The 12509-nt window shown below is 40.8% G+C and overlaps 1 protein-coding gene across 5 annotated transcripts in view; it reads left to right on the top strand.

The window, feature by feature from the left end:
* The window catches only part of LOC147735091 (glycine N-acyltransferase-like protein 3), a 261834-nt gene that overhangs the window by 189959 nt on the left and 59366 nt on the right, over positions 1-12509 (top strand). For 4 of the 5 annotated variants that reach the window (XR_015307552.1, XM_086953139.1, XM_086953141.1 and 1 more), the window contains 2 exons: positions 6697-6804; positions 7852-7972. Coding sequence is in view for 4 of the 5 variants with exons in the window: in XM_086953139.1 (XP_086809265.1) it covers positions 6697-6804; positions 7852-7972 (229 nt within the window). In the remaining variant the exon portion in view is untranslated. The remainder of the gene's footprint in view (positions 1-6696; positions 6805-7851; positions 7973-12509) is intronic. The other variant, XM_086953143.1, reaches the window with a different exon arrangement.

Below are 12509 nucleotides of genomic sequence, written 5' to 3' on the forward strand. Positions count from 1 at the left end.
CCAGACTTCTCTTCTTCTTCTCTTGCATAATTTATGTGCCATTCTAAGCCTGAAAAGGTATTGTTTTGACTTATACTGGATGTCCCCCTGTGTCTGGACTACTCTAAACCTCTCTGAAGAGCTATAATGATATTGAAACATGTGTCAGAGGTTGATTATATTTATTTCAGGTTAACTTGGATGGCATTTACAAATCCAAAGCAATAGTATTGTGCCTGGTGTACCAAAAGGCTGTTGGCCCTTTCTATCTCAGTGTGAATGACATTCTGCTAATCCTATGCTTAAATCCTTTGCTAGAAAAACAAACATTTGAGGTGAACAGATTCAGGGTGTCACTAGTCCTTTAGTTTGCTCTTTACAGGAGAAGCTCTCAGCCTAAACCTGGGCACTAACTAGAGTGTTCAGCTTGTTCCCCATTTTTCCTCAAATTCTCCCATAGTACATAAAAAGCATGAGTCTCTACCTGGATTCAAAGTCTGCCCCTCTCATGGAGGAGAACTCCATACACAAGGAAGAGGGTAGGCACAGGTGGGTAATCTCCACCAAGAAGTCAGAGAATGGCATTTGTGAGTATGTAAAGTGTTACTGGAATACTACTTTACATACTGAAACAGGAGTTTGTGAGTAGGTCTCACTGACATCATTGAATAAATGTATGGTGACATGACTTAATGATCATGGGCCTTCAAAACTGATAACCTCCTGATGATGTATTCTTATCAATGGAGGTAGCCTTACCGTCAGTGGTAGAATATTATGGTTGTGCAATCCATTACAATTTCTTGTTGTTTTTCAACAGAGAAGAGTATTGAAATAGAGAAAGGAAAATAACAATGATCTGGGAAGAAATCAAACATCAGGTGGAAAACGAAACACCAAGCTCCTGGGGAAGGTATTTGAAAACCTGCTTGATAGAGCTTGATCTACAAACAGTATGGGAAACCAGGGCAGACAAAGCAAGTTTTAGTAGAGCAGTCAACGAGGCAGAAAAAAGAAAATCCTTCTTGGTGGACAAAAACACTACCTCTTAATGTCGGCACGGGTGGACGATCATCACCTCTTTTAAATCACTTAAGCCTCAAGCATATTTATTTTAGCGGGCACTTAAAAAAGAACTACATAGAGTACCGAATGGGACAGCACGTTGCAAAAGATCTATTACCATCCTGGAAACATAACCATCAAACAGAGCAATGCCGGCTATGTGGATACAAAACGGAATCCTTATCTCACTTTTTATGTGCTTGTCCAGTAGTCACGGTCCTGAGGAGACGGTATTTGAAGCCCATTTTTAATGAACTGAAAATTCTTACTTGCAGACAGGCAGTGATAAGCTGGCTGGGGGGTTCCTCCATAATTCTGGCCTGCCGGGGAGTAAAATTGTTGGTAGAGGTAAAAAAACGGTTAGGGCTGAGCAGGTTCAAAACGACGGAGAAAGTTGCCCCACCCCAGCTTCTTAAGGATCTCCAACGGTACACACAGACTAATCCAAAGTTGATTAGGATCCCAGTTAGATGGCAGGAGCCGGCCTAAATCCAAATTTTAACTGTTGTATTTAATTTTAAGGCTGTTTGATAATAATTGTTTGTTATTGATTGTTTATGTACAGGTATTTTTATAATGGGAAGATTGTATAGATTTTAATTAATCATACAATAAACTTTTTGACTGACTGACTGAACAGTGATACATCCAAAACTCTGAATGTTCTACCAACCTGAAGCAAAGACATTTACATATTTGCACTTTCAAGAACAGGTTGAAGACCTTCATGTTGAAACATCCCTTGGCCCACTAGTACAGCACACATCTTGTTATTATAACTAATTCAATTTCTACTATGGCCTAGTGACTTTATGCAATAACTCATATTCTTGAATCCAGCCCACTCTTAAGCAGCTAGCCCCCTTGCATGTAGCGAGTCATACAAAACATTACATTGTATTGTATTGTAGTAGTATATATATATAGCGCTCACTACCCCGGATGAGGTGTCAAAGTGATTTTGCGGCGAGTAGTGCGATACTCCGGAACCCATGAAGGATTAGTGGTAAATTGATATAGTGAAAAACAAAAGTAATTTGAGTATTGGATATGTCACTCAGTTATTTTGATTTAGAAGCATAGCGGAGGGAAAGAAGAGGGGAAAAGGTCTGCATTTATATAGCTCTTGCTAGCCCTGATGGGGTGTTGAAGAGCACTTTTAACGTGTAGCATTTTACTCTGGAACCCATAAAGGGTTATTGGTAAATTAGTATGGTGAAATACAAATGCTTGTAATGTATTTGTATTGAGAAGGACAGTGGAGGGATAGAAGAGAGAAACATATTTGCATTTATATAGCACCTGCCACCCCTAATACGTTCTTTTTCGGCTAGTAGCACGCTACTCCAGGACCCATAAAGGGTTAACGGTGAATGAGTGCAGTTAAATGTTGGAAATGGCAGTTTTTGCAGGGTTTGCCACAAACTTTTTGCTTCTTCCTCCTATTTTTTCCTGACATGTGGTTGTTGGCTTTTGGACTCTGGGCACTTTACCACTGCTGATCAGTGCTAAAGTGCATATGCTCTCTGTGTAAATTGTTACTGTGATTGGCTATCCATATTGGCATAGTTGTTTTACCAGTAGGTCCATAGTAAAGTGCACTGAGTGTACTCTAGTCAACAGTTTAACTGTGAACAGAGCCCACCTCGTGGCAAATACCAATTCATGCGGCAAATGCTAATAGTGGGCTGGCAGCACCGATTGTGCCACCCACATGAGTATCCCTAAAGAGATGTCTCAGGCCACCCCCCGCAGTGCCTGCATGCAGTTCTTAACTGCCATGTTGACCTGGCAAGTACACCCACTTGCCAGGCGCTACCCTTCCCTTTCCTTGCACATAGGACACCCCTATAGTAGGCCCAAGGTACCTCACTGGGCAGGGTGCAGTGTATGTGAAAGGTAGGACATGTACTGGTATGTGTACCATGTCCTGATGTTGAAATACTGACAATTTCGTTTTTCACTATTGAAAGGCTATCTTGCCCGTAGGACAGAATAGGGAATGCGTTGTAACATTTTACAAGCATATCTTCCCTGAACAGTAAGATAGAAAATTGGAGTCTGATAGCCCTGAACTCAGAATTTAATAACTCATCTTTTAGTAGGGATGTTTTTTAAATTCTGTGTTTGAAAATAGCACTTTTAGAAAGTGACTATTTTCTTGTTTAACCTCTCTGTGTGCCTCTGCCTGTTTGAGGATTGACTGTCGGCTTTCGAGTGACAGGGGTTGGAAAGTTGCAGTGGCTCCAGGAGTTTAGATGAGTCAGCACTAGGCTGAATATGTCTGATCTACATTTGGAGTGATGGCACTTGTACCTGAATAGGGCTGTGCCTGCCCTCCACAATGCTGGATCCACCCCCCTGTGGTGTGTCTGAAACCAAGGCCCACACTGATAAAGGATTTTTGTTGTGCACTGGCAGAGTGCCCCCAGAACTGGTTTGGACTGGGCTCAGTTCCCATTGCACAAAGGGATCACAGACATTTTGGGGTATACGTATTAGACTTAAAACCCCTGAACTTTAGACTATTACTGGTATCAAGAGGAACCTTTGCTGAGGAGATGAGCTGAAGAAACTGAGGAAAAGTACTGCCCTTGCTGTGTGTCTCGGGTTGGCCTGCAGTTGCTGTTTCTGCAGAAGAAAAGAGAAGGACTTTGCTGTGTGCTGTGGCCCCTGCTTGAAAAAGAACTTTGCTGTGTGGTGTTTTCCCTGATTAAGGAAAGTCTACAAGGGCCTGAAGAAGAGCTGGCCTCATGTTTTGAGGTTCTCAAACAATCTAGGAGTTCAGAGGGAATACGGAAAGGGTCGCCCTCCACTCACAGTCAATATGCAAAATAAGACCCAATCCAATGGCGTACGCATATATCAGTGACTCGAAGGGGGTCCAAAAGTCCTACTCCCCACTACTCTCTTATCCACATTATAATGAGGTAATGCACTGTCTTCCGCCCATATTTAAAAGACCTGTTCTCCTGGGCACCACCACAGAACATCCACTTAAAGTGAACCAAACTATAATAGATCATACAAGTTCACACCAAACATTGGACCTTACTCTTAATAGAGGAAAAAATGTGCGAGAAGCAAATGACCCCTCACGGAAACACCACCATCGGGGTAACTGGTATGCAATTTCCAGACAGGCCCCTGTCTCATCATCGGTGGTCACTTGATTCTCAAAGGAAAATAAGAGGAAAGGAAAGAAGTGTCCAAAACAAACAACACATAAAGTGACAAAAAGTGAAGTGCTGAAAAATATGCTGGTGACAAACACACATAAAGATAACTGAGTGCCTAAAAACACACACAAAGCACACCAGTCCCTTAACCAATTTTATTCATAGGGCGGTGATCGTGTGCTATTGATAATTAAAAAGGCTGGTAGCTAATCATGCATACCATTTCCTACTGCCAGTGCCGACATGTTTCACTGCTATATTGCGTTGAGCAGTTTCATCAGGGCTGCACTTAGGTGCTGCCACTTCACTTTTTTGGACACTAGTTCTGTACCGTGCCGGAAGCAGCCAAGCTATGCATACCAGCCGCTCCGGTATCAAGAAGGTCACTGGGTACTTCTAATGTAAGTGTGACCCTTGTTCCTTGATAACAATGTTATATCGTGAAGAGCCCGGAAGATGCCTTTCCTCAGCCGGCTGAGGTTAAGGGACTGGTGTGCTGTGTGTGTGTTTTTAGGCACTCAGTTATCTTTATATGTGTTTGTCACCAGCAGATTTCGCATACATTTATTTTCCATTTACTTGGTTAATACCATCTCTGGTATCACTCAGTTTCCACGTTAGGAACGTGTATACACACTGGATTGATAAAGTTTCACATACAAAGTTTGCACTTGTGTTCAACTCGTTCGCACCGTACCACATGACATTTATTCACCTATCTGCAAGCGTCGTACACACAACTGAGTCACATGACACCTACTCCCATATCGGAATAGGTTGTCTTTAAAATACTGGTGTTTGAAAGATGGCGCCTCAAACTCGGTGATGACCACTCCAACACGCCGTGAGGACCGGAGACTAAGATCTCTTTCACTATCACCCCATAGCGTATGCGCCACTGTCACGCTCGGATAATTTTTTGAACAAGGCAGTCCTCTGTACTAAATTAACATCACCTCAACATGTATTTTTACAGATAGTCGCTTTGGAACCATAATTCCCATATGTGAATCATCACTTTCATTATACAGGTCAGGCCCGGAATTGCCCTGTTGACGGAAACTTATTTTTTAGTAATGCATGTTCACACGATTGACTTATCACCATCCCTTTCTTTTGGGCATCCTCATAAACTACGGTTCACCCGAATATTTTCAGACGATGCACATATTCATCTGTTGATCGGAGTTACGACAAACCTTTTTTCACTCGGGCACACGCACCCGGTTTTCATAGTCATAGTCTCTTTCACTATAACACTCTAGTCACCGCTTTAGAACCTCTGCCACAAGTTTGTAAAAGGTTAAATAAAAAGGAACTTAAAACAACCAAGGTATTCAATCATAACAGTTTAACTGTGAACAGAGCCCACCTCGTGGCAAATACCAATTCATGCGGCATGCAATTGGGGTTTGTATCACGGAACTCCAGGTTTACCCAGCACGCACCTTTAGTTACGGGAATCTTCAATCAATAGAGACGCGTCCTGATGCTTCTGAACACTTCCATTACGATGTGGATCAGCTACACGCTGAACCGAGGTTCAGTACACCTCCTGTTCACTAATCCTGAAAAAGGCCTATCTTCAGTCTTGGGGCCCATCTCGGAAAGGGTTGGTCTAATGTTAATTGTGTGAAAACCATGCAACTGTCGAATGCATTGAAAGATGAACAAAGGACTATCTTCAAATTTCGGGGGCCATCTTAGACAGGTGTTATCTAGCGTCAATCGTGCAAAAGCCAAACAAGTGACAAATATATTAAAAGGTGACATAAAAACCTAAATTAAAGTGAAAAATCTACTTTAGAGTAAAAAATAGACATCAAAACAGTATAATAATAGGCACTGTGTGTATAACATGTATAACATTGACATCTCAGCGAATATTCACTATCATGTCAGCCATTTTAGAATATGTTAAACTGCTTAGGGAAATATAAGATCAATGTAAAGACTCATTAGTGGCAAAACGCTGAAATACAAAACATGATACGGTGATACATTAATTATCTGCATATGAGTTAAAGGTATCAACTGAATTCCACCCTGTCGTTCAAACTATATGGCATCAATGTAGCAAATCTTTTTATCCAGCAATTCTCTCTTTGAAGGACACATTTTTATGTGCAAATGCGATACACACTGCCTCTGAAATAAGCCTATCTGCTTGTGCCAAGCTACAAAGGGGTGGACAGGGATTTTGTCCGTAGTGTATCCCCCTTATCCTGGCTAGAAGGAAGGGTCCCTACTTTGGACAAAGGTGCAAACCATTGCCAACTAGGGACCCCATTTCTAACATAAAGCCAATTTATCCGATGTTTATATTTATTAAATTTACAGTACGGTGCTTCACTTTTATGTTTTTTTTTCTAAAGTTGAATAAAGAATATATTGATTGACTGAATTTACTATGAAGTTATAATAAAACAGAATTGTTTAAAAATTTATTTTTAATTTTTAATTCAACATGTAGGTTTATGGCTCTTTGTCAAAAATTTGTCAGGGAAACCCATTTCATCAAGAAATCTTGGTGGATTCATGGCCAAACTTCAATGCTGTGCTTGTGCGGCCCCAAAAGAAGGTACATCTATCTACTTAATGTTTTGTGTTTCTCTAACAAATTACTTGTAACCCACTAAACACTTCACATGAGGCTGAATCAAAGGTAGCGTGACATGAAGGATATTGAGGATGTCAGAAGAGAGGATAAGCCAGTGCTACATTCTCCATTCCCTGCGCTTCTCAGTACTAAAAGGAAGAATACCCAGTCTCAGTGACCTGCTAAATGCTTTTTCAAAGGAGCAGCCTTCTCCAGTTGAGGTAGATATTTCTCTCCACTGCATCTTTTTTTTATTTTTTATTATTTGGGCATGGTTGAGGAGTTTAAAGGTGATTCTCTTATCAATGGGAAACCAACGTAGTATCCGCAGGTGTTGGGTGATGTGGCAGTGGTGTGGTAGGTTGAGGACTATTCTGGTGGAGGCATTCTGGATGTTCTAGGGTTTGCGGGTGAGGTTCTTGTTGATCCTGGCGTGGAGTACGTTGCTGTAGTCCAGTCTGCTGATGATGAGGGTGTGGGTGAAGGATTTCCTTTGTTCAAGGGAAATTCAGTTGAAGGTCTTTCATAGGAGACAGAGGGTGAGGAAGCAGGAGGAAGAGACATCCTTGATTTGGTGTTCCATTTTGAGTTCAGAGTCCAGTATGGTTCCAAGGCTGCTTGTGTGGTCGTGGGGCAGGGTGGTTTCTCAAGAGCAGGGGGAAACCAGGTGTCATTCCAGGCATCGTTGTGTGTGCCCACGGTTTTGTCTGTGCTTAGTTGTAGGCAGCTGTTCTTCATCTACCTGGCAACTGCTTCCATTCCTTCTTGAAAATTGTGTTTGGAGAAGTTGGTAGGGAAGAAGATAGGGAGAGGATGAGTTGGGTGTCATCTGCATAGGATACAATGTTGAGTCTGAAAGTTATTATCATTTTATGTTTCCTGTTCTGGCACAGATTCAACGCAGTGGGGATATGCTCCTCCACCATAGCAGAGGAAAAATCACTCTGTGTTATCTATTACATACCTAAAATGATTAGTGAAATATTTTTATTCTAAAATTAGTGCTTTTTACTCTCTTATTTTGAATAGGAGGAAAACAGTAGCTCTGACACGTACATGAATTCCTATGTGTACTTTTTCAAGGATCCAACCAGTGTTCCTGAATCCTTCATTGGGGCCATTGACTGGTCCCAGGCATTTGAAGTGCAAGGTGAGACAGTATTATTTTGATATACATCCTTGTTTTGGCACTTAGTTATACCTGAGACATCTTTTACATAGTCTGCATTTTGATCTCATTGTGTGCTTAAAGTTTAGGATGTCTATTAGTGGAGATGTGAAAGCTGTGGGAGATCTACAGCATTTATTGATATCGGTGAATGTGATGTCAATGTACACCATAATATATGTACACATTACAATGTAAATACTGATAAATACAATGTTGATGTATGCCATGAGAAATGTTCTCATAACAATGAGAATGTTGGTAAACGCAATAACAATGTCTACATGTAATAACGACCTCATATCATTGCTCTGGAATCCACCCAAGATGACCTCTTTATCAATCCTCAGTCAGACAGGCAGCGTGACCCAAACCCAAGCATACCAATTGATGGGTTAACAATGAGGTTACACTTAACCTGAAGACAAACGCCCAAGCAGGAAAAACCCAGATGGATCCCACAGTTATGCTGCTACACCATACCAAATCCAAGGAGATTGGCCCCAATAAATCATGTTTGGTAAAAGGCACGCATTCTCGAAATTCCACAGAGTCAGATGCCACATGTAGTTAGGAACACTCAGCCAATCAGAACGCAGTATGCATACTACACACAGTGAACATTTGCTGCATATGCCGTACATCTGGATACATACACTCCTGTGCACTCACCCATGGATTTGACAAATTCCAGATTTGCAAAATTTAGAAAACTGGTATTGTGTCAAACTGGTATGCCTACCAGATGATTGTTTCTTTCTCCTTCTTTTTCCATTTACTATGTGTGATGCATTCTCTATAACATATAGAAAAAAAATCATCTTTGAATTTTTTGGTGCAGGAAGGTATCTGCAGGGTCCATACATTTGCACTAGGGAGAACACAGTTCAGCTAAAGCGGAGAGCATAAATGCTCCATGTTTTTGTAAATAACAAGCTTTCCTGCTCACTCCCTTTCACACAATGCAGTACAGTTCCCTTGCTGTGCCTTGTTGCATGAAAAAATAGTAAATGTGCCCCAAAATGTACCAAGTGGTGCAGTCTTCAGGTTATGCAACATCACTGAGCTTCGCGACTAAAATGTACTTTTTCAGACTTGGGCCCTCATTTAACGTGGTATTGATTGGCTGCAAAGCATCTGGGAAAACAGAGACACCAACCTCTGCTGAATCAGTCAGAGCATGCTTTCCTTAGTAAGGCTTTCCCACCATGTAGGGAAGGCTTTCTTTCCAGAAGTTATCCAGGCAATGTGCTTTCAGTTTAAAGAAACAATGTTTCCTGATCCGGCACACCATTATGACATGGCACAGGTATTTGTTTTTGGAAACAAGAAAAAAAGGCTGTCCTTGAAGCTCTCTGACATTTTAGGTCGAGCTTAGTGGCAGCATGCATACGCTGCTCGCTCTGTTTTAGGGTATTGTTATAGTCTGTAGCTTTAATGGAATTACTTGCTGCAAGTGTTCTGGTTCTCCTTGTTCCTGTGTCCATGGTTATGACTGCAGTTAGGCACTTAAGAGACTGACGACTGGAGAGCCTGGCAGCATCGTGTTGGTGGTGCTACTGTGAATAAACTGAACTTCACAACATTACAGTGTTTGTCATATTTAACACTGGCGACGACGGGAAGCTTGTGAACACAAGCGCATACACCACCAACTCACCATGAACCCACGAATTTGAGACTAGCATGAACTATCGTCTGAGAAAAGCTGCTGCCAAGTATGTATTATGGCCCACATGCATCATTGTTTCATTTTGCACTTCCTAATTTGCGATTTTTAGGGAATCTCAAATTAGGAAATGCAAAATGGGATGCATGTACATTTTCGCTAAATATTTGAGAATCGGTAAAAATCACAAATTTTACTGATTCCCAAATATGCGATTAGCAAAGTGCGAATTCGCAATTCCCATTCATTCCTATGGGCTAAAATGCCCATAGGAATGAATGGGAATTGCGAATTCGCAATTTGAAATCGCAATTCAGCAATGCATTTCAAGGGTGGAGAGGGGGGTCCAAATGACCCCCCCCCTTTCACCCATGAAATGTACTTTTGAGTATAAGTTACATACACACATGTCCTAAGGACATGTGTGTCTGTAACTTTACAGTTTAAAAAATGCATGTTTGTGCTTTTTTAAACAATTTCGCAATTGTTTAATTTCTGAAATGCTATCGCAATTTTAGAAATCGCAAAAAAGTTGCGATTTCTAAAAAAGCATGATGCATCTCAAAAAGCATTTTTGGAATCGCAAACGGCTGATTTTAAGGAATCGCACCGTTTGCGACTCCAAAATGCTTGATGCATGTGGGCCAAAATGTCTTGACTAATCTGGAAGTGGAACGTTTTTTGACTGTCAGGAAATTGACGAAAGTACCCACAACCTCTTCAATTCAGTTTTTAAAAAGAATAAGAAAGAAAGACTCTCCATTGGATTTGCTTGTTGGAATTATTTTTTTAACTTATTTTGGGGTCTGTTTCTGCGTAGTATACTCAAGATTGAGACAGAACACAGCGCTAACTCTTGTGATTGCCTGCTTTAACAGCCAATGTGTTAAACAACATAACGCTAACCTTTGAAAACGTCTACACAGTGAATGACAACGTGTTGTGATTTCAGGTGCCTGTTTGCAATCGCATTCATTGAATGAAGACATTACACCATTGTAAAGTTTAAGTATATACTGTGTTTACCCTTGAAAGTGACACGTGTGTGTTTGCCTCGCGATTGAGAACGCCGTTGCTCCTCACGCGTCTGCACCTCTGATGCTTCGACGCCTCTGTCAGCATGCAAAGTGCCATAGGGTATGAGACGCACATCCTGTCTAATGTTTCCATAACAACCGGAACAACAGCGTTGCTTTTTCATTAATTTCCCGATGTTTTGTGCCATTATCAGTGCAATGACTCATCGCACACAGTAAGGCTACGTTATTTAATTGTTTTGCCATAACGTCAACAAAAGACGGGGAAAGCTATTGCAGACAAGGATGTTTTAGATATATTTTGACTATTGAGTTCGCAATGGAGAGTTCAACAAGCACATGAAGGATTTATAATTCCTCACTACGCTGAACAGAATATGCTACTGTAGTGAAAACTACACACTTGACTTTGATTTACATTGTGCCAACAATATTTTTTTTTTATTTAGTTCACATATTTTTCGGTTTGTTGTTTTTGTTAGTTTTCACAATATTGGTCCTATTGTTACTTAGTTGTATATCTAACATTGCAATTTCTTTCTTTATTTAGTATCATTAATCGTTCTATACCACTTCGTCTTCGACCTCCATGAGTCAATCTCCTGCTTTTCTGTGTGAGAAGGGTGAGCCTTTGCTTCCATGGAAATGTTGGAAGAACCTTTTTGACTCATATTTAGTAGCCATAGGTGGGGAAAGGTTTTCTGCTTTTAGGAAGCAAGCGATTATTCTCCATAATTTAGGTGTGGAAGGTCGTAACATTTATGACAGCATTGATGAGTTGCCCATTGGTGAGGGTTCTGGACAACCTACAGATGTATTTGAAATGTCCATGAAAATGCTAGAAAATTACTTTGGGCCACGCATAAATGTAGTTTTAGAACGTCACAAATTCTTTGTGAGGGTTCAAGAACCTATTGAGAGAGTAGGGAACTACATAGCATCTTTGAAAACTCTTGCCAGAGCGTGCAAATTTGGGGAATTAACTGAATCCTTAATTCATGACCAACTTGTATGGTGTACTAATAGTCCTAGGGTTCAGGAAAAACTGTTGTCCAAAAATCCTTCTTTAAAAGATGCAATCTCTATAGTTGAGGGTGTTGAGAACACTTCGGGATGGATAAAAAAAATTAAAGAACACAAACCTACCCCGGACAATACCTTAACACCCAGTAATATTCATGAGATTTCGACTTCTAATCACCAACAGTCACCTGATGATAGCATCTGTAAGGTAACCCCTAATCCTAAAGCAAAGTTTCAGTTTGAACGGGGTAAAATGAAGAGTTACAGATGTGGAAGCACTAATCATTCTTCCAATTTTCCCAACTGTTATGCCAAATCTGCCACTTTTCTCAAATGTGGTATGACGGGTCATTATGCTAGAGTCTGCAAGTCTGGTAATAAGGTGCATTATATTGAAAGTAAGGAAGGTGTATCTAGCACCCCAAGAATGACTGTGTCTAGTGTGAGGAGTGATGGGGTTGTAGATGCTGAAACCATTTTTATGCCTGAATGTGATATTCAAATTGGTGATCAGTTTTTTGTTGTCTTAGCGGATTCTGGATCCCCTTTCACTATGGTACTGAGGAGTGGAACAAAACCTTCCCTGATGTTCAATTACTTCCTCAATCAAATCAGTTATGGAGGAGCATGCATGGTAGGATGCACAGTTATGAGGATAAACTTTAAAGGCAGAGAAACAATTGGAAAAATATATGTGGCACATCGAGGTGACAACCTTTTAGGTTGGAGGCACCAAAGAGATTTGGGAATAATCCTTAAGTCTAATGCTCTTAAGCCTGACCAGGTTATG

Source organism: Lissotriton vulgaris, chromosome 1_2 (genome assembly GCF_964263255.1).
Source record: "Lissotriton vulgaris chromosome 1_2, aLisVul1.2, whole genome shotgun sequence".
NCBI classification, from domain to species: domain Eukaryota; kingdom Metazoa; phylum Chordata; class Amphibia; order Caudata; family Salamandridae; genus Lissotriton; species Lissotriton vulgaris.